The 26,475-nt window shown below is 42.2% G+C and overlaps 1 protein-coding gene across 1 annotated transcript in view; it reads left to right on the top strand.

The window, feature by feature from the left end:
• Nucleotides 1–26,475, top strand: part of LOC144792135 (fetuin-B-like) — a 183,761-nt gene that overhangs the window by 113,519 nt on the left and 43,767 nt on the right. The window contains exon 6 of the mRNA XM_078667011.1: nucleotides 12,536–12,619. Within this exon, the coding sequence (XP_078523137.1) occupies nucleotides 12,536–12,619 (84 nt within the window). The remainder of the gene's footprint in view (nucleotides 1–12,535; nucleotides 12,620–26,475) is intronic.

Genomic DNA, 26,475 nt, shown 5'->3' with positions numbered 1-26,475 from the left:
TAGAAATTAGTGGATAGGGTCAAGGACTCTGAATTGATCCTTCAGGACCTCAAACCAGCGGTGGTCACGGTAGAACGTAAATTGGAAGATGCATTGAGGAGGCTCGAGACACTGGAAAAAAAGGCTGAGGATGCTGAAAGTCGTAATCGGCGCAACACCGTCCGGGTTGTAGGCCTGCCCGAAAATATTGAGGGGACAGACATGGTTTCTTATATGGAGAACTGGTTCAAGACTACCGTCGCCCCAATGGGCCTCTCTCCTTTCTTTACACTCGAAAGAGCACATAGGGTTCCAGCCAAGCCGCCCGCACCGGGCCGTCCTCCCCGCCCCGTGGTGGCCAGAGTCCTACACTATAAAGACAGGGATCTACTGATCCAAAATGCACGCTCAGCAGGTCCTTTCCAGGTAGACAATAGCGCTGTGACGATCTTCCCGGATTATACCCAAGAGATACAAAGGTGTAGAGCCTCGTATTTGTCTGTTAAGAAAGAGCTTAGGGATGAAGGCATACAATATTCGCTGGTATTCCCAGCCAAACTGAGGGTGATACTGGATGGGTCAACGCTGTTTTTCCTGACGCCTGAGGACGCTTGGTCTTGGCTAGAAAGGTACAGGGCAGGCACAGATCGTAGGGCCAAGGGTGAAGGTGAAATGCCCAAGCCGCCGCGGATGCGCCAATCACAGTGCCTCCGCAAGAAAAACAGACTACAAAAGGAGTTGCAACGTGCACAGATAGCGGCGGATAAACAAGGAGCTTTGGCGGCTACAGCGGCGATAACTGGTTCGCAGCAAGAGGACTCGGCCAAGGGGACGGAATCCGAAGAAGACAGGAGACGCTCTGGCACCGAGGTGTCGGAAGATGATAGTACCAAAGGCCCGGAGGTGACGCCCAGATCGGCTGATGATTTGTAGGTTGCTTCTCTCTGTCTCAGTCTCATGGCTAAAGAACTGAGCGTGGTGATATTGGAAGGCCTGGTAACAATTGTGAACTTTATGACTGTGCCTTATTATTGCGGGATGTTGAGGGCTGGGGGCTGGCGCGGGAGCTGCCACCTGTCGGGGTCGGACCACTACCCCATTGCCCGTAAGGCGACCTGTAGTGACTACTGCAGGATAGTACTGTGTGATTTGTTAGGGTAGTTTGGATGGGGACTGATAATGAGTTATTGGGACCTGTTCTGGGGGGGGAGGGTCATGGAAGTTTTTCGGGGTGTTTTGTGTTTGGGGTTTTCGCTGCGCTGTGTGGGCATACGAATCATGAGGGAGGAAGTAGACGGGGGAGCTGTAATGGGACCATTACCTGAGTTGAAATGTATTACTTGGAACGTACGTGGATTACATACTATGTCGAGGCGTCACAAGGTACATGCATATTTGATAAGGAGGGGAGTCCAGATAGCGTTGCTTTAGGAGACCCATCTCACTAAACAAGAATGTGTTGCGTTACAGAGGAGATGGAGAGGTCAAGTGTTTGGCACTTCTTACTCTGCGTTCGCCAGAGGGGTGTTAGTATGGGTGCGGGCGGGGATTCCGTTCAAGGCCGCCCATACTGTGATAGAACCTTAGGGTAGGTATGTAGCGGTAACGGGGAGATTGTATGACAGAGAGGTGGTATTATGTAGCATATACGCACCGAACACAGACCAACCCCGATTTTTTGACGTCATTTCCGGGAAACTGGCACATCTCTATCAGGCCAAGTGATTATGGGTGGAGACTTTAATTCACTTACAGATGTAGCACTAGATAGGTCGCACCCCCCGTTGAGGGACTCCCAGGTACGCAAGATAGCGAAGAAGAGAGCAGAGTGGCAGAGCGGATGGGGGCTGACTGACATATGGAGAGTGCAGCATCCTGAGGATTATTCCTTCTTTTCTGCTCTTCACGAACTGCACGTTAGAATTGACACTATCTTATGCACCCAAACACTGGCACCCTTGGCGACACACTCAGAGTGCTTGGCGAGGACGATCTCGGATCATAACCCACAGTTGGTATCCTTTAAATGGCAGCGCGTGAGGGCGGAGGTTCCCACCTGGCGATTACGCCCAGACCCTCTAGAGGACCCAGCCCCAGGGTATTGAACAGTATTTTGCTGTAAATAAGAACTCGGCCTCTGCTAGAGGAATGGAATGGAATGCATTTAAAGTGGTGATGAGGGGGTTATGTATCAGTAAACATGTGGGAGAAAGGACAGTGGTGTTAAATGATATCAAGAAAGCAGAGGAGGCGCTGCAGGAGGTTGAGAAACAGAGACCGGAACAGAGAGAGTTGCAGGACCGGCTTCTGGCAGCCAGGGAGCTCATGGCCACTGAGACAGAAAGGTTGCGTAGTTACGATTATAAGCAGTATAGGGCAAAGGTACATGCTGAGGGGGATAAGGTAGGCACGCTCCTGGCAAGAATGGCGAACCCAAAGACAGGGGGGTCCCCAGTCCTGAGTGTCCGATCGGAATCAGGGAGTATGCTCTATTCTCAGTCTGAGATCATCTCGCGCTTCCTAAGATACTACACAACACTATACCAGAGTCACCTGGAGGTGGATACGCTAGATATTGAGAACTACCTGACCGGGATTCCGCTACCGCAGCTAGAGGAGGAGGACGCCAAAACCCTGGGTCAAGCTATCACTATAGCTGAAATCAGGGGAGCAATCAAACACATGGCCAGGAACAAGACTCAGGGGGTGGATGGTCTCCCCATAGAATTTTATATGACGTACCTTGATCCCCTGGCGCCCCAACTGCAGGAGGTATATAATGAGGCGATGGAGCTGGGCCACCTGCCCGAATCCATTAGGGTGGCGCTGGTCGTCCCCTTGTTGAAACCCGGGAGGGAGGGTGATGATGTGACCTCCTATAGACCGCTATCTATGCTAGCGGTGGACTACAAGATACTGAGTCGCATTTTAGCTACAAGACTAATGCCCCATATGACTGCTTTGGTTCACGAGGATCAGGCGGGGTTCATAACGACTAGGAACACCTCGCATAATATCCGTCGCCTTATAGAAGTATTGAGTAATGACCTCGGAGATGAGGCGACGCCAGCTGTGTTATCAGTGGATATAGAAAAGGCGTTTGACTGCCTCGAATGGGAGTATCTAGATAAGGTGCTGGGGAAATTTGGATTAGGTGAGCGATTTAGATGCTGGACGAAGGTCTTGTACTTCTCTGCTGCTGCTAGGGTGCGTCTGGGCTCTGTCGTATCACCGGAATACCTGGTGCAGAGAGGCACGAGACAGGGGTGCTCGTCGCTCTCGCCCCTGCTGTTCCCACTAGTGATAGAACCTCTAGCGGTCAACGCCAGGTCGGGGATAACGTATGATGGCCTGGTTAGTGGTGGACTTCCGCACTACATATCGTTGTATGCGGATGATTTACTGCTGTTCCTGGCGGACACGACGGTCGCACTGAAGGGTGCGGTGAGCATGTTATCGGACTTTGGGAAACTATCGGGACTCCGTGTGAATTGGGCTAAAACGTGTGTCTTCCCCTTAAGGGAGGATATGCCCCAGCCGCAACTAGCCGCTGATTTGGTGTGGGAGCGTTCGTGCTTCACCTACTTGGGAGTTTGGATATACCACACTGCGGAAGATATGCTGGAAGGGAATGTAGGGCGCTGCATAAGGGCACTGAGGGGCAATATGGCGTTTTGGGCAACCCTGCCCCTCACTGTACTAGGGAGAGTTGCACTGCTCAAGATGGTGGCCATGCCACGTCTGCTTTATTACTTCCGTACACTCCCGCTGTGGGTGCCACCTCGGTATTTTCGGGAACTACGGACGCTTACCATTGATTTTTTATGGGGGACGGGACGGAGACGGGTGGCACTGGATACGTTGTTGAGGCCGAAATCGGAGGGGGGAGTAGCGGTTCCTAACTTCGAACTTTATTATCTGGCGGCGCAGCTGCAGATCCTTACACAGAATGTAGCACAGGAATTTGGGGATCCGGAACAAGCTCGTGGATTGGGGATACAGAGGCATGTCCTCTCCTATATAGTTATGCAGCAGCACCTGGTAGTCTGGGATTTAACCCTGGAAGAGAAGACCCTGAGGTTATGCGGGAATAAAAGTCAAAAGAGGGCAAGAGTGGCACACCCATATGCACCCGAAATCCCTCTTGGCATGCTGACAGCACTGCCACACGGGGGGACTGGTCCCGGCTACTGGAATGGGAGGAGCTGGGGTTACAAATGGTGGGCGACTTATATGCCGATGGCGAGTTGTTGCCATTCCGGGCGCTGCAAGACCAATTTGGCCTTCCTGACGGAGGTTTCCTTATGCACATGGTTATGTCAGATCTGGATACACTGATGCGGCCCCCTCAGGAACAGAAACTCTTACCCCAAATCCCCCTCAGCCAAAACCAAAGACTACCTTAACTAATGCAGCCTTTAGAGTTAACTCCGGGGGAAAGGGGAAGTGGAAGACAAAAAAAGAGAGACTTGCTTCAACACTGATTTCGCCTTCGATGGATCAGGAGACTCTCTGAAAGGGAAAAGCAATAATTAACCTCCCTACATTACAACCTTATTAACTCTTACTAACTTTCTCTTAATTTTCTCTTGTCTTACCAGTGCGTGAAATGAAGCTAGCTACTCTTGTATATGTTTTGTCTGTTGTGGATTGCAATCTGATTCACTGTAAGAACTCCTGAAGCGTTATTCTCATATTCTGCTTTAGAGACACCAATGGAGTTCTCCTCTAGGTAACAGTTTATCAGGAGTTTTAGGTCTTAAGTCTTTTCACAACGATTTAATCTTTTCCTGGTTCACTTGAAAAACTCTCCCAAAGCCTTCTGAACTTTCTTTACTCTGACGAATAAGCTTCTGAACTCTGAGAATTCTATAACAGTCTTTTAACACTGGAAAATCCTTACAGAACAAGTATAGTCTCTATCCGGCTCGAGGCTCAGAAAGGCTCTCCAAAACTCGCCGTGTCTTGCGAGCTGAAAACCCCTAAGTCATTGCCAGAGACTTTTTTCCAAGAAAATAATTTTACACGCTTACTTGAGGAAGTTGAGGTCTTCTCTTGACTGAAGACTCCCCTGGAATACCTGCTCCTTTTCTCCTGAACCGATGACGCCGAACTGTACGCTGAACTCTTCTCCCCGAATGATTTCTGAGGAAAAAGTTGTCATTAATATTCACCTTTAACACAACAAGGAAAGCGTCTTATGTATACTTTCCATTTTACTGAAGTTCTGATGCTGCTAGCCTAATTTCGCCGAGCCTTTAGTTTTCTGTGACAGAGAGCGTGAGGAAAAGCTCTCATTTCATGGATTCTGCCGGGTGAAGTGCGCAGCGCGACCTACGCGCATGCGCGTTGATTAAACACTCTCCAAACCCCGAGGTCAACTAGACTGCTGACCTACGCTGGGGAATGGAACCTCTACTGCCTTCCCTTGATGGCGGAACGCTGCACTTCTGACAGCAGCTGCCGCAACGAAGATTTCCAGCACGGACTTCTTCGCCAAAGAAATCGTTTAGTAAGGCCTTTAGAGCGAAGAGGGTGGATGCTGACAGGCTGTTACTACAGCAATGCGGAAACATTGGAAGACGGGGCAGTCAGAACCGCAAACCACGATGGCTTGCCAATATGTGGTAATGGCGGCGGGAACGGTCAAGGCCGTTACCTGCCTACATTCTCGAATGCTGTGTGAAGGTCTGGAGCCCCTGACGACTCTCAAACAGAAATGGGAAGCGAGTGTAGGGAAGCCCATTCCGGACACAGCTTGGGGTCATATCATGATGAGGACCTGGAAAGGGTGTAGGAATGCACGGTTTCAACAGGTACACCTTTTTATAATACATAGAGCTTGCCTCACTCCGGGGAAGATCCGGAAATATTTCCAGGTGCAGGACGCAGCGTGCCCTAGATGCTTAGCGCCTGATGTGGAACTAGACCACATGATGTGGGATTGGTCGAAACTGGGGTCCTATTGGTCCGAGGTAGGGTCGCTTCTCAATGAAGTCACGAAGCGGCAAGTGGAATATACTATGGCGACTTGTTTGTTGCTTTGGTTTCACCACACTAAAACGACTAAGATCACTAGTAAGTTCATTGACTTGGGCCTCATCCTGGCCCAGAGGGAAATAACCTGGCATTGGAAGTCGAAGGAAGGTCCCTCTAGTAAACGGTGGGCGAACGAACTCCATAGGTGGGCCCATAGTGAGAGAATGATCAGATTGCGCCAGGCAGCCCGTACGGCTAATGAGAGGAATCTAGAAGCAGCGCGCGCATGGGCAGAACTAGTGAGAGTGTTAAGTGACAACCTATCCCCAGCGGGAGACTAAACCAAGTGAGTTATGTGAGTTGTTCCATGTAAAATACAAGAAGATAATTGCGATCCCACAGGTTTCCTCCTTTTTAGGTGCTAAGTGACTGAGAGAAGGCCCACACTAACTGCAGTTTAGAGGGGTGGGTTTCATGGGGATATTGAAGACATCTACTGTTATTGCAGAAGGGATGGACATTTTAGAAGTCAATGGGTGGTTCTTACGTTGAAGGACTTAATCTGGCGACGCCTTATGAGGAGCGGCTAGGAAGACCGGGCACTACAATGAGGTTAACAGAAGAGGAATAGGGGTTTGACGCTGGGACTGGGCACTACACTGACAGAACCTGAAAATACATACCACCTGGATCATAGGTTTAGTTGCCTGGAAGGGATGAAGGACATGGAATTACAGTAAAGCAGATACTAGATGATCCAAGTGGCAGAGATTAAGGTCCCCCGCAAGAAACACCAATTATGTCATTGAATTACTAACGCCGCCCAGCCTCCGGGATGTGGGCTGAATGGCTGTGATATGTATACGTTATACTGAAAGCAAAGCATTTATCTATTTTTGCTAGCGGGTTACCCAGAACAGATAGATGTACATTGTCTAATTCTGCAATAAAAATAAAGTTTAAAAATATATATATATATCAGTACTTGCATTCCCTCTCACTGATTCATAGGTCTATACACACATCAACTCAGTCACCCACACAGCCACTTGTACACCAACTCACTCACTAATACAGCCACTGATATATCCACTCATACATCCATACAGCCACTCACAGACTGTCAGTCACTCTTAGAGCTACTTACACACCTACCACTCACCTATAGAGTCAGTCAGATAGCTATTTACTGACCTCTATAGTTATACACACACCCACTCACTTATTCAGACAGATACTAACATATAATCCCTCACCCATACAGACCTTCACACACGTACTCACTAACCCATACAGCCACTATCACAATTCCTCACTCGCACATACAGTCACTGATATACTCCATCACTCACCTATACTGCCTTTCACATATCCACTTACTCACCCATATACCACTGACACATCCATTCACTCACGGACACATCCATAGACCTACTCAGTCACTTGTGCAACCCTTCTCCTACACTCACTAACCCATACACCCACTGGCTCATGCAATCACTCATCCATACAGGCAGTCACAAACCCTCTCACCCACCCACACAGACACTCATACACCCATACAGGTACTCAGACAACTGATCAGTAACCCATACACCCAACCATGTACCCACTCACCAACCTATACATCCACTTCGAACCCAACTGGCAGACTGATACAGATATTCAGACATCATATTCAGTGACCCATACATTCACTGAGACACCTAATACAGTCAGTCACATACCTACTGAATCATCGATACAGGCACTCATACACCCACAGATTCATCAATGCACCCTGGTATATATATTTAACACTCATAAACATTTTAAAACACTAACAGTCACTGGATGATGTAATCAGTGATGTAATCATTGAAGTAATTTGAGATGCAGTATGTGAGGTGATAAGCAGTGCATTGCGGGGGCACACATTATTGTTAGCTCAGCTAACTATAACTGCTGAATTTCTGTGGTTTTGTACGAGTGAAATATCACCCTAACTAAAACGTCCCGGTAACCTTTGTTTTTCTCAGTGAATATATATATAATATTATATATATATATATATATATACACGACACAGGGATTTTCTGTTTCCTTTAGTTGTTTATTGTCGAAGACTATATCAACATTAAATAGCTTTACTTTTCCAATTCAAATATATCTTTTTTAATATCAATTGTAACATATTATTTATATTATGATACAATATATTTTGCCACTATTTGGTATCACGTGTTCATTTTTCTTCTATTGTTTTATTTTCTCACTGTTTCTGTTTTCTCCTAAACTCAAAATGTGCCTTTTCTTTATATTAATTCTTAACTTTCTCTAAGAACCTGTGTAATGTGTTGATCATTTGCAATCAGGTTTATTATTCATTATAGTTCTCTGTTGCGGCTTGTATTATTTATCTTGTGTGTCATTACAGTTCATATACTATTGTATACTATTGTACAAATGGTGTACCATCCCACAGTAAATGAGTCAGTAGATTGGCATGAATGTCACCAGAAAAATAAAGCATAATAATTTTGTTAGTATGCACAGAGATGGATTGCATCAGCGCAGTTATGCAAGTAAGATCCATTCATAATGTACAGTAACATTTGCTGAATTATCACCATATTTCCTCATTCTCCAGTCAATTGATAATGGTGGACCTGATACAAAAAAGTAAATTGACACCTTTTTGTAAGTTGAAATTGTTTTGCTATTCACAGAGGAATGTTACGAGTACTGTCTTTAGGACTCTCAGAGTCTCTGCACTTGTGGTGTAGACTCTTCACATAAAAAGTAAGGATTGTCCTATATTTTTAAGTGCAAAGTCTCCACTACGAGTGTGGAGACTTCGCAATCATAAAGATACTACTTGTCAAATATATTTGTGAACAACAAAACATCGTAAACTTACACAAAAGTGCAAGCTTATTTTTGTGATTCAGCCCCAGTATGTGCTTTTAGGAGACATTATGGAGGGAATAGGCCAACACTTCTTTCGCCTCTTTGCAACGTGAAGGCCTGGGGCTTTCAAGGCTTCAGAAAACAGGAATATTAAAGTTAGACTCGTTCGGGGTCTCCAATAGGTTAATCGCAAACTACCAGTAGCTCTCTAACTACTTCTCAATAGCTTGTGCATGATAATTAAATGTCGGCTGGATTGACAATATGCAGCTCTCCAAATGCTAAGGCAGCACGTTAAAACACAGTGCATCACTTTCGGTGTGGCCTGGGAGGCTGAAACTGTAGGACCATGTAGCTTCTTTCTTTGCATTGTTTCTGTTTCTTTTCTTTCACTTTCTTCGCAAACTTGTTTCTTTCTGTTACTACTTTGTTTTATCACGTTTACTTCTGTACAGCTTTCTATGTTTTGTTAGTTGTTTCTTGTTTCTTTTTCTTCCTTTCAATCTCCCATTTTCATTTCTTTGTTCTTGTTTCTCCCCAATTCTGTAATACTCAACTTCTCTTCTTTATTTAATACTCAACTTCTCTTCTTTATCTCCTTTCGTTTTTCTTCCTGTCTTACAATTAGTTTTTGCTTTCCTTTTTCCCTTTCTTTTATTCCTCTCCGTTTTCTCTCCTTCTTTTCTTTCTGACTTTCCTTTTTCTTCTCCTCCCATTCCCTTCTTCTTTCTCCCCTTACCCTCATTTCCTGTTTTTCTTTCTTTCACTTTGTCTTTTTTTGCTCAATTTTTTTCTACCACTCTTTGCTTCTCTACTTGTACTCTACTTGCTCTAATTTTCTATTTCCTTCGCTCTTTTTTCTTTCGGACTTGCTGTTTCCTGGTTTCATTCTTCTTTTTCTACCTCTTTTTTCTTCCTTCCTTTCCTTTAATTTCTTCCTCTGTTTCGTTCTTTTACTCCCTTTTCGTCTTTATTTTTTTCTCCTTTATTTAGCTTGTTTTTTTTTTAAATCTCATTCTTTGTTTGTTATTCTGCCTTCTCATGTGTCTTTTTTCTCTCATTCTCTCAATTTGGCTTGTTTCTCTAGTCCTCTTATTTCTTCTTTTAATTTTTTCTTCAGATCGCTTCTTTCTTCTTTCCTCTTTCATGCTCTGCCCACCTTTCTCCTCTATTCCTTCATTTCTCTCTCATTCACCTACCTTTTCCACTGCTATTCTCTTTTGTATTTTTCTCCTTCTTTCTGTCTTTCCCTGGCTTCACCTGCCTCCTCTTTTTTCCACTTTCCTCCATTTGTTCCTCTCCTTACTTTAATTTCTCTCACTTTCTCTTGCTTCTTTTCCTCACCTTCTTTTTCTTCACATTTACACTTATTTCTCCCTCTACTTCATTATCATTTATTCCTCTCTCCCTTTCACTTCGATTTCGGATTTTTTATAACTCTCTTTCCCCTTTTCTTTGTGCCAGGCTTCCTAAAGCAATCTATTCATATACTAATTTATGTGCCATTATTGTCTGGCTGTTGTATAATATGCCAGTCAATTCCGAAATATGTTTGCTTGTAGATAGGTATGAAGTCTGTATAGGCCTCACAAAAATGCATTATTGCTGGTGGCACTTCATGCCCTAACTCAGAAAGTGAGAGCAGCTGCCTCCTATGTATTGCATGGTAATGGAAACACAATTTTAAAGTAGACTTTCACCTTTTAGTGTGATTCATAAACAAAGGGCAAACCTGATCCTTTGGGTCCTTTCAAGCTAATATTTACTATAGAGCTCATGTAGCATTAATGTTGTTCACTGGAGCAGGGCTGGGATACTTTAGGGATGGTTTTCAAGTTGCCCCTGTCTAACTTCCATAAATTAGGCAGTAAGGGCCATATGTATCAAGGCCAGATGGGTTCGCAAACGCCGGCGTTTGCGAACCCATTTTCGCAAAATGGTATGTATCACACAATTTGGGTGCAAAATAAGGAATTGTAAAATTTGCCATTCCTTATTTTGCAATTGCATCTAAGGAATCGCAAATTTTGCGATTCCTTAAATGCAATCTATCAAGGAAAAAAAAAATCAAAAATGCCCTTAAGGAATCTCAAATTACCACCAAAGTTGCGAATTCTTTTAAAAAAGCATTTTTTCAAAAATCCAAAGGTGCCATGTGACGCTCATACATGCCCTCAGGGCATGTATGTGCGCCATATGCGCACACATGTCATTTTCAGGGGTGCAGCAGGGTGTTCTTGAGACACCCCTGCACCCTTGAAATTAAACTCAATTTGAGATTAGCAAATTGCGAATCGCAAATTGAGATTAATTTCACATTCATTCCTATGGGCCTCCTGGCACATAAAAATGAATGGGAAATTATTCTTTAATTGCGATTAGCAATTTGCTAATCGCAATTAAGGAATTTTAAGGAATCGCTAAAAAAATAGCGATTTTCTTCATACATACCATTTTGCGATTTCTAAATAGCGATTTCTTAAAAATCGCTATTTAGGAATCGCAAAAGGGTATGTTGATACATATGGCCCTAAGTCAGTATGCTCTTCTGTGACCAGTACTAGCTTCAGTACAAAAGTGGTTGGACACCCCTGGGGGCTAGGTACTGGTTGACAGAAGAAGTCAGTGTTGTTTAAGGTCACACAGACAACAATGTTTATGATGCAAAAAGTTAGAGGAAAATGATCTTTGTTCCTTGGAGATCGTGGTTAGATACCTACAATCCTGAATTAGTCTAAAGGTTTTCTGAGTTAGTTCAATAAAAACTATTACACATAGAAATATGGGTATACGTTACTAAATTAAAGATGCCAAGTCATAGCTTTTTCAGCTGTAAAATGACTACTTTTCAATAGAGATTACAAACAATACAAGAAATGTAGACCATTAAGGACTATGGGCACAGAAGTGTTAAAGCCCTTTCATACACCAGGCCCCTTGTTCTTACCTCACAGCAATTCATTATAGGCCAGGAAATGTAATACGTTTTTACTCACATTTTGAGACTGACAAGACCAGTTCTTCAACCTAAGTTCAACTTATGTGCAAAAAGGGCATGCTTTAAATTCATGCTTAAAATTCATACAAAGTGAATTTACACTTAAAAATTCATTTTTTGATGCAGATTGTTAAACTACAATGGCTTACAGTTATATGGAGAATGTGCTCAAGTGCAGGGTGCTGATGCTCCAACGTGAGAACACCCACAAACCTCTCCATTTATTTATGTATTTATTTATTTATGTATGGCTATTGAGAAACGTTTGCACTGTGGCACTCAATGAATCAAGAGTGAACGTCCAAAGAAATAGCATGCACCCATGTACTTTTACAAATTGTAATTATATGTTATATACACCATGTACATTTATGCTTATAATTACTTCCTGGGACACTGTGACTGTCTCCACTTCCAAGGGGAACTTATAGAATTATTTAAGATTTTGCAAAAAATAATTCTACTCCAGAGGCAGATTCCAATGCATGACGGCCCCCCTTAGGGTGAGAACAGTTTACAATGGTTTGGATTGAAAACAATAGCCGAAACGTGAGTTCTATTGGCATAAATGGCTCATCATGTGATCCACCTAGATAAAAGTCACTGTAGAAAAAACATGAATCATTCAAAATGACATTGATTGGCTGCAGTAACAACTAAGAACAATAATGTGTTTTCTTGCCTGAACAGCACCTTGGATACTGCAAGGGGAGCCAAATAAGCAGACTTGGGGAGGATGGTGTATCTGTTTCCTGTGAAATCTATGAACCCAAGGTACTGTCTGCTCTGCATATGTGTACTAAATTGTCTCAGATATATTCATATCAAGTGATGGTAATGCATGATTTATAAAAAAGCAAATGATGGTAGTAATTCATACCACACCTGGCCTTCCATGTAGATGTATCACATGCAGTGTTCGAGTGACGTAGGACTACACTGAAATTTGAAAACGTAAACGTGTGTATTTAATACTCCAAGATGGGATTTACTGTACGATACTGAGGGATCATAGGGAGGGGAACTGCCGTGAATCATTCCGGTCTGCACTTTTTAAAGGCACGCTGCACTTTTATTGACTTGGCAGTTCGGGCTGGACTGTTCCCATGAGGCACAGGGTCAGACTGATTTGCATATAGCCATGTCTGAACTGGGGTGGCAGAGTGGGCTAAAGAACGGTGATGGATTAAACCCAGATCTGTTGACTGGGTGTGAGTGTTTGATTGGTTCAGATGCTCCGTCCATCACCACCCCCTTTTGTACCGCTTTTGGCCGCCATAAGTGTGGCAGGGTATGCTCAGACGTGAGTCTCTTGCTCACTTTGCCACTGGATTCAAGCAAGCAGGGCTGAAGACGGCTGTAATGCCATAATGCCAGAAACCGGTCCTCGGAAGCTTGTTTCCGGTCCAGGGAAGGCATGGCTTGGCAGTTCGGGTTGGACTGTTCCTATGAGGCACAGGGTAAGACTGATTTGCATATAGCCATGTCTGAACTGGGGTGGCAGAGTGGGCTAAAGAACGGTGATGGATTAAACCCAGATCTGTTGAATGGGTGTGAGTGTTTGATTGGTTCAGATGCTCCGTCCATCATCACCCTCTTTTGTACCGCTTTTGGCCGCCATAAGTGTGGCAGTCCATCACCACCCTCTTTTGTACCGCTTTTGGCCGCCATAAGTGTGGCAGGGTATGCTCAGACGTGAGTCCCCTTGCTCACTTTGCTACTGGATTCAAGCAAGACGGGCTGAAGACGGCTGTAATGCCAGAAACCGGTCTTCGGAAGCTTGTTTCCAGTCCAGGGAAGGCATGGCTTGGCAGTTCGGGCTGGACTGTTCCCATGAGGCACAGGGTCAGATTGATTTGCATATAGCCATGTCTGAACTGGGGTGGCAGAGTGGGCGAAAGAATGGTGATGGATTAAACCCAGATCTGTTGACTAGGTGTGAGTGTTTGATTGGTTCAGATGCTCCGTCCATCACCACCCCCTTTTGTACCGCTTTTGGCCGCCATAAGTGTGGCAGGGTATGCTCAGACGTGAGTCCCTTGCTCACTTTGCCACTGGATTCAAGCAAGCTGGGCTGAAGACGGCTGTAATGCCAGAAACCGGTCCTCGGAAGCTTGTTTACGGTCCAGGGAAGGCATGGCTTGGCAGTTCAGGCTGGACTGTTCCCATGAGGCACAGGGTCAGACTGATTTGCATATAGCCATGTCTGAACTGGATGTGGCAGAGTGGGCTAAAGATCGGTGATGGATTAAACCCAGATCTGTTGACTGGGTGGGAGTGTTTGATTGGTTCAGATGCTCTGTCCATCACCACCTCCTTTTGTACCGCACTTTTATTGACAGCAATGACTGGCACGCTGCTTTTAAATAGGGGAACTCTGCCCAATACCTCTTGTCACTGGCTCTAGCACATCGCACTTTAATCCTGCTCCCAAGCACTATGGACTCCAACGCCCAGAGCGAACTGCGGCAGGAGCTGCACGCGTCATAGAACTCGCGCCAGGAGGTGCATAAAGTGAGCCTAACCAACTGCGAGGCGGGAGCGCCGGTTGAAGCCCGTCTGATGCCGTCAGATCCAGGAAGAGTCTGAGTTGGGCCACGGTACTGACTTTTGCTATTACGCCTTGCGGAACATTATCTTATTTCGTTACTGGGCCTGTTATATCTGTTATATCTGATATTGAACTACAAGTAACAGGTATTTAAGAAGAATTAGCCCTACAGACTTAGATAAAACTCCTCAGCCTGTCACAGGTCACTCACCTCTTCTGGCTTTAGTGGTGGATGCCTTGCCGGCCCCCCCGGTGGAGGTACCAGTAGCGCTTTTATCAGAATCACGAACCGCAATAAATAAATCAAATGTAGTCACGCCGGGCCAAAAGGTGAAGATCAGTCAAGTTAAAGGACCCGTCCCTCCACCTAAAAAGAGGAGGGGCCATGGAAATAATAAAAATAAGATGGCACCTCCCCGAAATAAACATTTAGGCTCTGTGTGTGACTGAGAACGAAGTAAGTGTACAAATTCAGGAGCATCCTTTTGTCTCAGACGCTAATACTCAGTTAGGGGGGACATCGAGAATGGATAATGTAGACTTTTGGGATAAATTGCACGATACTATATCGGTCCTTCTAAGACCGTTAATAACCACACTATCCTATATTGAGGATAGGTTAGCCACCTTGGAAGTGAGTATATATCGGCAGATAGCTGGTCTGCAGGATACAGATCAGGAAAGATGCAAGATTGGACCCACGGTCAATAGTGGAGGTCCCGTTCCAAATAAGAAACAGAAAATACCCCCATCTGGAGTATCCCATAACACGAACATTCAACACTCTTCGACTTTAAAAAATCAGTTGACACGCCCCGTGTTGGCAGTTGGCACAAACTTGATACAAATGCAGAGTCAGCTGCTGCCCTCCACTAACAGCCAAGGTGAAAGTAGAGGAGAGAATCGCTCTGCTTATACATTGAACCAGGTGGCTACAGTTGGGGAAAGTTGCAACCTAAACTCAGGGAGACAGCCCTCCAATAGCTTAATTCATCTAAGCACGGGGAGTGGTAACTTGTTGGAGCCCAGGCAGTTGCACCTCCCTCCGGAAGCAACACCCTATATAGTGGTTTTCACAAATGTCCCTCATTAACTTGTGGAGAATCTGAGCACTGTTCCATATTGAAACAAATTGTTACACTTTTTAAGTACGAAAACAGGTCTGACCAACATACTGTTCTATGAGTTTAAAATGGTGCGCTGAATCCCATGGGTTGGAAACTCTACCAAAGTGCTTCCTGGGGATTGTGTGGTTCTTACTTTTAAATCCCTGAGACTGGTTCAAAATATATTGGATATTTTTGAGTTTTGCCCGGCTAGTAGCAGGGGGATAATTGCAGTCCCCCTGGGCTTTTTCTATCAACGCTCCATGGTTGTATAACGCCACCCAAAGGAGAGAAATATGTTGGGTCCATTACAGTGTAGATATGAGGTTCCTGTACATACATTTTTTGACCCTCTTTGCACTTTGGAATGATCAACTCCTACCACATGCTGTAGTGGAAGTAGGGATAGAAGAGGACAGAGATACTAGTCCCACAGATTTAACTTTGAATTTTGGTGCACACAATATAGAAAAGTTACAGGGGGCTTTACCCCTGGAGTATGTCACTGAATCTGTAGGGACTGGAGGTGGCCATGTGAGCCCGATTCCCTCGTTGGAACAAGTGGAGTACTCTAATGGATTGTCAGTGCCACTGAGTACGGTCTTCCCAACAGTTTTCCTGCTGAATGCGGTAAGTTCTTTCTCTTTGCCAGTCACTTCCACTTGTTCAATTATTTCATGGAACATATCGGGGCTGCGCACCAAGCTACATAATCCAGTCTGGGTTGACCTTATTGGGAATGTTTAAATTGTATATCTACAAGAAAAATGGGCAATAGAGCCACTACACATAAATGGCTTCAAGACCTACCACACACAGGCTGTGAAGGGTGTGGGGGGAAGGCCAAAGGGTGGTATTTTTACCTATGTTTCCAATAGTATGACCCTAAATAAAATACATTTTCATATGGGGGAATGTTATTATCTTATAATTGAATTAGTAGTGAATGCAACCCGCTGTATAGTGTTGATAAATTTTAATAATAATGTTCCACACAATGGCCTTGGATTAGTGATAAGCATTTAAATACGGCTTTGAATGCTTTATGTATTGGGATACAATTATTATCATGGTGGGAGATTTTAACTGTGCTCGGTCTAATCTCGCTGATAATAGAATGTGTGGTTTGTATAATGAAGAAGAGTACTGTGCCCACTTCTGTTATCCTAGGACGGAGGACCTATTTAATGAGTTCATCTCTACAACAGATCTTGGTTATGTAAATGAATTATTGGCCACCCCATTTTGCATGCCACAAACCTTTAATGGGAGGGGTTTTGCAACTACAATTGGTTTTATATTAGCCTTACGCACTCACGCACATATGGTCCTTTCCTTTGAGGTAGGGGCCACTAGTATAAGCTTTCCTTTCCTCTCTGTTTACAGCTTAGGCTAGCTATTCACGAATTGAAGAAATCTAATTTGACTACCCAAATGTTGGGGGACATTGAATTAAATAAAAAAAATGGCTATTCTTTAAAATGGGCAAATATCCACCCTGAAGCATTAACTAGGAAAGTGATATTAAACTGAAAATCCGCTATTGAGATATGTTTGAGCGACATAGTGCCTGATACGGATATTGTGCTTTCCTTTAATGACATCTCTAAGGAGGTTAAGAACCTGCTCATGGCCTGTATCATAAGAAGCCAATGGGGAACATCCTTTACAACGCAACTTTTACAACGCACTACCATTACGACGCAACTTTTACAACGCAAGTTATTACAACGCATTGTGCTGGGGGACGCTCTAGGATAGGGAATAGTTTAATTACTATCCAACACCTTCCTTACTATCCACGGGGACTGGAGTTGGAATAGTAAATTAAACTATTCACTATCCAGCGCCCCCCAACGCAAGTCGTTGTAACGACTTGCGTTGTAAAACCTGCGTCGTAATGGCATGGGTTGTAAAAGCATGCGTTGAAACGTTATACATCCGAAGCCAATAACCTCTGGGTAGATCGATTAGAAATGCACCAGTGCCCATTCCACCTTGAAAAAAGAATTGCATAGGCAGCCTAGATCCCCAACAAAATTTAGACAGGCTAGAGCAGAATATAGAGTGGCGATAAAAGAGAGGAAACTAACATTACGAAATGAGGCTTGTTAGGCTCTTCAATGCACTGCCCAGTTAAAAGACTGCACTGCATTTTGGAAGGTTCTGAGGACCCCTTTCTTATCCCCCAAAAATGGCCCTTCTGTTGAAATATTTCCGAAGAAACTTGGATAAGTCACTTTTTTAAAGTATATTGTGACCTAGGAAATCAGGGGGGAGAAGTGATTGATACCACATTAAATAGCATTGATCAACTTGATTTACAGATTACACTGGAGGAGGTGAATAGGGCCTTGGCACTTAGTTTAGGCGGCAAAGCTCCTGAACCCGACGGGGTCCCAGTTGACATGTTTAAACTAAATGTTTTACTTTGGGGACCAATTTTAATAAGTTATTAATGCCAGTCTTAAGACAACATTCCCTAAGACCTGGGTGCAATCAGTGATCATCCCTATCTTTAAAAAAGGGGATCATCAGGATCCGGGGTGGTATAGACCGATTTTACTCCTGGATCCTACGATCAAAGTGGTAGGTCGGGTCATTCTAGAACGCCTTCAAGATTGGACAGAAGACACCCAGATTTTGTCAGACTTTCAGTATGGTTTTTGTTCCGGGCTCGGTACAATCGAACAGAGTCTGAACTTGTCTATTTTGATAGGCAAGTACACACGACCAAAAAAGGGGAGCCTTTTCCTGGCCTTTGTTGACCTCATCGCAGCCTTGATTCAGTCAGGCATATTAGGCTGTGGGAGGTGCTTGAGAAAGATGGGGTTGACCCCCAGATTATAGTATTTCTAAAACGGCTGTATAACGGAGCCACTGCAAGTGTGCGGTACTGCTTGAGGGGTGAATGTACTCAGCAGTTTCCCATTAGGAGAGGAGTGTGCTGGCCCCATTTCTTTTTAACCTTTACATTAACAGACTGGGTGATGCTCTACTCTTGAAAGGTAAAGACTTTCCCCAAGCTGGAGGGCGGTTTATACCTGCACTTCTTTATATGGATGAAGCCGTGTTAATGGCACGTACCCAAAAGGACCTCCAGAGAGCTCTGGATAGGTTCGGAGATTTTATGAAGGACTTAGGTTTAAATACTAACATCTCAAAGACGCTTGTCATGAGATGTAGACAAGGGACCCAGCGGACGCAGGAAATGTTTGTAGATGGTGAAAAGTTAGAAACTACTAGAATTTTTTCCTACTTGGGAGTATTATTTAATCAGCGTGATCTATGGGCACAAACTATTTCCTAAAAGAGAATGGCACTCAATAGATCAATAGCAGCTTTGACTAACTTTGCGAAAAAACTAGGTAGGAAAATTCCCGCAGAACTCCTGCAAATATATAAAGCTAAAGGTGTCACAATGGCAACGTACTGGGCAGGGGTCTGGGGGTTCACAAATGCTATCCCACTACAAACGGTTGAAAACTAATTTCTTAGGTACATTCTTTCCTTTCCACCGAGTACCTCCTCGTATGTTTGCCATGAGGAGTTGGGCCTCCATTATGTTGTGGATCTTATAAAATTGGAGCCAATACTCTTGTGGCATAGAGTCTGGTGTAAAGATCAGACCAAGTTAAACAGAGAGATCTTGAAAGATACTTTGAGATTGGAAGGGGCTCTAACAATCCCCTGGATTCGTATTGTTCATGATTTCATGAACGACCTGGGTCACCCAGAATATATTTCAAATCTGATCTCCATGTTGGAGATCCCTAGAAAGATGTTTTAAAAAGAGGCCCTCCATCTATTGGATTCAATCAGAATAGCAGAAGAAATCTCTAAAGTTAGTGTTCGGCAACATCCATCGTTGCTAACAACTCTGGGGATGGAGCCCTACCTATATTTTGTACCCGGGATGTTCAACAGGTTTCTTTTAACTAGGTTTAGACTGGGAATTGTACACAGATTAGTGTATTTACCGAAAATGAACGATTGGTCCCATGATGTATTACCCTGTCCTTGCGATAATACCTCAGAACAATCTACCATCCACTTAGTCCTGTTTTTTAAATATTAAACTGAGCCAAGGAAAGTTAGGATTATTCCTGTTTTTTCAAAACCAGGGGCTTAGGCAGTGTCACCCCGCTATGTATTTACTCCAGCTACTCGAAAATGAGCATGTAGCGTGGAGAATAGCTATGTTTTTAAAGAAGGTGCTTCAATACAGGAAATGTTGTACAATTACTGAGCTGTAGTTGGAGTAGCTTGTATTATATCTATTGAGCTTTCTTTTATTGTTATATTGTTGTGAATATTTTATGAATGTCTTTTATATATATGTGCTTTTATGCCTGTTTTAAAAAAACAGCCGAATAAAGCTTCCCTTGAACCATAGGGAGGTTTAAATGTTCTTTATCATATTGTGCTAACTCTCAAATGTGTGAGCAGGAAGGTTTATATTATCTGTATGTCTGGACGAAATAACAATGAGTGAAAAAACCATGCATGCCTTTACCACACAATTTCTTACCATGCATATGCCTACACACACACTGAAAGACTATTTAAGGTAAGTATTATTAAGGTAAATTCAGAATATATATATATATATTCACTGAAAAAACCATAGGTTTCACACCAGTTATAGTTAGGTGGAAATTTTACTCGCATAAAACCATTGAAATTCCCACGTTATAGTTAGTTGGACTCACTATAACTTGCGCGTGCAATGCACTGCTGATGACGTCACATATTACATCACTCATGACATGGTCAGTGACATCACTCATGACATCACTGATGACATCTCAAATGACATCACTGATGACAACATCCTTGTGACAAAGTGGCAGACCTCCTATCAGCATAAAATAACCTTTGACACACACATTCAAAAATAGAAACTAACATTTTCTTAAAAAAGGAGAAACCAATACCAATTACAATAACTTATTAGGTAATTCCAACATCTACATACACATCCACTCATTCACCAACAGTTCTATATAGTCACTCATGCATGTACTTACTCATCATATGTACTCATACACCTATACATCCTGTTACACACTAATACTCATCCATATATTTACTCACACACAAATTCACACATGCAAATAAACTATCAAAAAACCATTTACTTGATTATACTGCTATATACACACCACTACAGATACTTATACAGAAACGGAAACATATTTACTCTCTTAAACAATCAATTATAAAAACACATACTCACTAACCCACCCATACACACAATCATCCACCCATACAGTCTTGCACACATGCTGTCTTCAAAATACATACAAAGAGTGAGTCACTCATTCATGCATCTGTGCTCTAAGTAAAATCCCCCACCGAACCATACAGACACTGATACTGATACTCAAAAAAACAACTAATAACCCATATACACACTCATGTAGCTACTCACCAACCCATGCAGCCACTTATACACAAAGTGAGACACAGATACAGATATTTAAATATTTAAACATTACTCGCTAATATATGTATTCACTAAGATACATTTAATAAGTCAGTTAACCAATCAATTTCACACAAAAAAACATCCATTTAGACATTTATTTACCCATTTATTCTTCCATCAACCTTTAGATATACATATATAAAAAATATTTATTTTTCAGAAAGATACACATTCACTGGATGATGTCATCAGTGATGTCATTTGAGATGTCATCAGTGATGAGTGATGTCACTGACCATGTCATGAGTGATGTAATATGTGACGTCATCAGCAGTGCATTGCACGCGCAAGTTATAGTGAGTCCAACTAACTATAACGTGGGAATTTCAATGGTTTTATGCGAGTAAAATTTCCACCTAACTATGACTGGTGTGAAACCTATGGTTTTTTCAGTGAATTTAATAGGTTTTTTAAATGCTAATTCCTAACTATAACTGGTGTGAAACCTATGGTTTTTTCAGTGAATATAAATATATATATATATATATATATATATATATATATATATATATATATATATATATATATATATATATATATATATATATATATATATATATACTACAAGGCTCACCTTCAACGAAACGAAAAAGACGAGGAAGACCCTGGTTTGGTGCAAGTTTTTTAGATATTTATTTCCGTGCTTGCCATATCGTCACGACGCGTTTCGGCAGATCCCTGCCTTGATCACATGACAACAGTGTCGTGAGATACACCTCAATTTAAAGTGATAGTGCATTAGTAAGCATAGAAGAAATACTATCTATACATTTCTGTGTTTCATTTCTGTAAAATACACATTTATAGATATTATGCATTTCCTAATTAGACAATAGAATATAATAATGCTATATGCAAAATTGTATCCTAAGGATAAGTGGTTTTAAAGTGACATTCGTGCTTAAATGCAATAGCTTTTGACTTTTATGTATCATACAGACAAGCTTCATATAATATATCGCTATAATGCTATTTTACAATTTCATCAATTTGCCGCTGTCAATATCAAAACATATAATTTTAAATCCAATTTGATATCTAAACCATCCTAATATATCCTTTATTCTAAACGCCTATACAGTATACACCGTGCATCCCTAGAACCAATTTTATAGCTAAAAATTCTTCATATTGTCTTTTTATATTCATTTTCTCTTTTTGTTATATTTATTGTGAATCTAACAAACAAACAAGTGCTCCCTTAGTGTGTAAAATGTAAAAATACTTCAAAAAACTCATCAAGGCGCATATGTGCAGTCGAAGACCTTATTACAAACCCCTATTCGTTAAATTCGATTAGGAACATCATTGGATTTTATACTTGTAGTCATAGAAGATTCCCACAATTAGTCAATTATGCCAACCAGTAACTAATTGATTAATTCTACCATATATACAGTATAAATCTTAAAATATCTCTATAATCTTTGGCTATAGTATCAAAAATATATATCTACATATTTACAATCAGAGCAAAGTTAAAAGAATTAAGAATTTCATTTCTTATATACAACGTTCAGTAGTTTTTATAATCTGAATGGCATATCATGTTTGAACATATGGGATGGAATTGAAAAGTCATGGTACCTACTCTAGTGTATCAGTATCTCCTTAATCTATTAGTCCAGATAGGTGTACAAATCCTCACTCATATTTAAACCATTTGGTTGTTTCGTGTCTAATAAGAGAATGTAGTGAGTCTCTAACCTACGCAACATCCCCTCTCTGTCCCCTCCTCTTCTTTGCATCGGCACTGTATCTATCAAAAAGTATCTCAGGTCTTTGGGCTTACCACCATGTAATTCTTGGAAGTGACGAGCCACCGGGTAACTTTGGTCATTATTGTTAATTGCCCTTATGTGTTGTAGTATACGTCTGTGGCCTGGTAATTTGGAACTCCCTACATATTTCAAATTGCAACTGCACTCTAAAACGTATACCACATATTCACTTTTACAAGTGAGATGATACTTAATACTTTGTGGTATTGTACTGAAAGCAGTGCAAAAAGAGGTCCTATTCACTCCATATGTGCATGCTTTGCACTGAGGGCATTTGTAAAATCCCTTCCGTGCTAAAGATAAACCGGTGGAATCCTTATACTCTGGACTGCTCTTTACCAATATATCAGCCATCGAAGTGGCTTTACGATATGTAATTGCAGCAAACTCTGGAAGGTGACTACCTATGACAGGGTCATCTTTTACCACATGCCAATTGCGCTGGATAATTTTTCGCAAATCTTTATGCTGTCTGTTGTAAGTTAGTATTAGCCTAGGGGGTTCTTGAGATGCTTGAGTACTGGCATTCTCTGGTTGCCTGCTATTTACTGTACTTTCTAAAAGCTCCTCCCTTGGTTTGACCATGGATTTTGCAATGGCAGCATCAATTACTTTTGCACCATAACCCCGTTCTAGGAACCTGGCCCTGCTGTTCTGCTGATGCATTTTAAGTTCGTCTTCCTTACTACATATCCTACGTAGCCTGAGCATTTCCCCATATGGGATACTGTGTATGAGGTGTCTGGGGTGTGCGCTGGATGCATGCAGCAACGTGTTCCCTGTTGTCTCTTTTCTAAACAGGGATGTACATTTTTTGTTGTCCACTATCTTTACTGACACATCCAAAAAGGATACCTGACAGTTACTTATATTATGCGTCAAGTGTAAATTAATATCGTTTCTATTGATCTCCTGAATGAAATCTGTAGCTTCCTTTTCCGTCCCTTTCCACACAATCATCAGATCATCTATGTATCTTAGCCAAGATACAACTTTTTCTGTGTATGTATCCCTGTATTGCCTCTTGAGGACCAGTTCTTCCCACCAGCCCATATATATAAAATTTCTATGGCAAAATGAAACCCCTCATTTTGTTCCTTTTCAAATTAAATGTATTAAGTGTTACCACTTTATTCCAATCAAGATGACTTCAGGTGTGCCATACTTTTGTCATAAGTAAGACTGTTAGCGTTCTAGTTGTTCTTTAGAACACTCTGGGACATTCTGTCATTGGGCTATAGTTGGGCCACATCTGGCTTATATTTGGGCAACATTTGGTTTTTTTTGTCTCTGGTGGCCATCTTTGGGCTACATTGGGCTACATTTGGGCTCTAACATATATATAGCCCAATGTAGCCCAATATATATTTTTTCAAAGTAAATTTTCGTAAAAACCACTGGAGCATATATCTTGAGACATAGCAAAGGCACATCCGGGTACCAGTCCCTACAATTTTGCCAAGTTTGGTGGAAATCCATTCAGCCGTTCAGGCTAAAAGTGAGTCCAACCGCCCTATGGAAATTAACATGGGGAAAACACGTTTTGGGACCCCCCTTTTATCTCGGCCCCCGCTTGACGGATCCCCCCGAAACTTTCAGGGAAGGAGCGGAGCGCAGGGAGGCAAAGTTAAGGTAAGGAAAATTACAGGCTGATCCCTCATTCGGCGCCAAAGTTATTCCCAATAGAATGTTGCGGATTTCCTATGGAAAACGATCCTAACTATAACTACCTACTGGCGACCGCGAGTAGGTAATATATATATATATATATATATATATATATATATATATATATATACACACACCCATGTTTTATATCTTTGGGGGGAGACACCCTAATCCACCTTTTTTTTTAAACTACCCTTACAATAGCTTTATTCACCCCGAAACCCTGAAAACACCCTTAACACACACTACCCTTACCCACCAATAAACCATAAAAATACACTCATCACCCAATACCCCTACCCACCCTAATTCCTAAAAAAACTTACCACAGAAAACCCTTACCCACCCCACACCCTTCAACACCCTTACTACCAATACCTTTACACAACCTAAAAACTCCCTTACTACCAAATACCCTTATCTACCCCCTAAACCCTAAAAATACCTTACCAACTTATACCCCTACTCATCCATAAACTGTAAAATACCTTTACCACCCTGTACCCCTACTCATCCCAATCCTCTACCCACCCCATAACCTATAACCCAACCCTAATACTAAAACTATATATATATATATTAACTGAAAAAACCATAGGTTTCACACCAGTTATAGTTACCTGGAAATGTTACTGACATAAAACCATTGAAATTCCCACGTTATAGTTAGTTGGACTCACTATAAATTGCGCGCCCGCAATGCACTGCTGATGATGTCACATATTACATCATTCATGACATGGTTAGTGACATCACTGATGACATCACTGATGACATCTCAAATGACATCACTGATGACATCTCAAATGACATCACTGATGACATCACTGATGACATCACTGATGACATCATCCATGTGATAATACGATGCACCTCCTCACACTCTAATCTAACATTTAATACACCTACTGTTAAATAAAAAATACCATTCCTGAAATTATTGACACACCAATACCAGTAACTACATACGCACTCACTGATTTCTAGGTCTACACAAACATCCACTCATTCACACATACAATCACTCATACATACAGTCACTTATCAATAGAACACTATGATATCCACTCATACACCTATACAGACACTCACACGCTGACACTCATCCACAGAGTTATTCTCACACCTAGTCAGTCATGCAAAGAATCAATCACACTCCCATTTTCTCATCTATACATTTATACACACAAAACATTAAATTTACTCTCTTTTACAATCACTGATACAAGTACACATTGATCCATACAGCCACTCACGCAATCACTGGCTCTCATGTATAGTCATTTATATATGCCAACTCTCACATGCACTGTGTTTTACATATGTACTTACTTGGACATGTAGCACGGAGATATCCATTCACTCACCAACACAGTCATGCACACAGTCAACCACCCATACAGCTGTTTCCACATGCACTCTTGAACCCATACAGCTAGTGAATCAACTGCTCACACATCTATGCACAGAGTCACACACCTACCAGCCACACACACACACACTCAGCCTCACATACAAATACTTGTGCAACCAATCAATAAACCATATAGCGACTCATATAGCTATTGATCAACACATGCAGCAGCTTACACAACAACAGACATACTGATGCACACATTCAGACAGTTTAGTCACTAACCCATGCATTCAGTAAGACACATTTAATCACTCACTTATACAGTCAGTCATGCACCGACTAAATCCTTCATCTAGACACTTATACACCCACTCATTCTTGAATATGTAAAACATATTTAAACTTTACAGAAACAGTCACTGGAGGATGTCATCAGTGATGTCATTTGAGATGTCATCAGTGATGTCATCAGTGATGTCACTAACCATGTCATGAATGATGTAATATGTGACATCATCAGCAGTGCATTGCGGGCGCGCGAGTTATAGTGAGTCCAACTAACTATAACGTGGGAATTTCAATGGTTTTATGTCAGTAAAATTTCCAGGTAACTATAACTGGTGTGAAACCTATGGTTTTTTCAGTGAATTTAATAGGTTTTTTTAATGCTAATTCC

This window comes from Lissotriton helveticus, chromosome 11 (assembly GCF_964261635.1).
Source record: "Lissotriton helveticus chromosome 11, aLisHel1.1, whole genome shotgun sequence".
NCBI classification, from domain to species: domain Eukaryota; kingdom Metazoa; phylum Chordata; class Amphibia; order Caudata; family Salamandridae; genus Lissotriton; species Lissotriton helveticus.
This window is presented reverse-complemented; position numbering and strand designations above follow the sequence as displayed.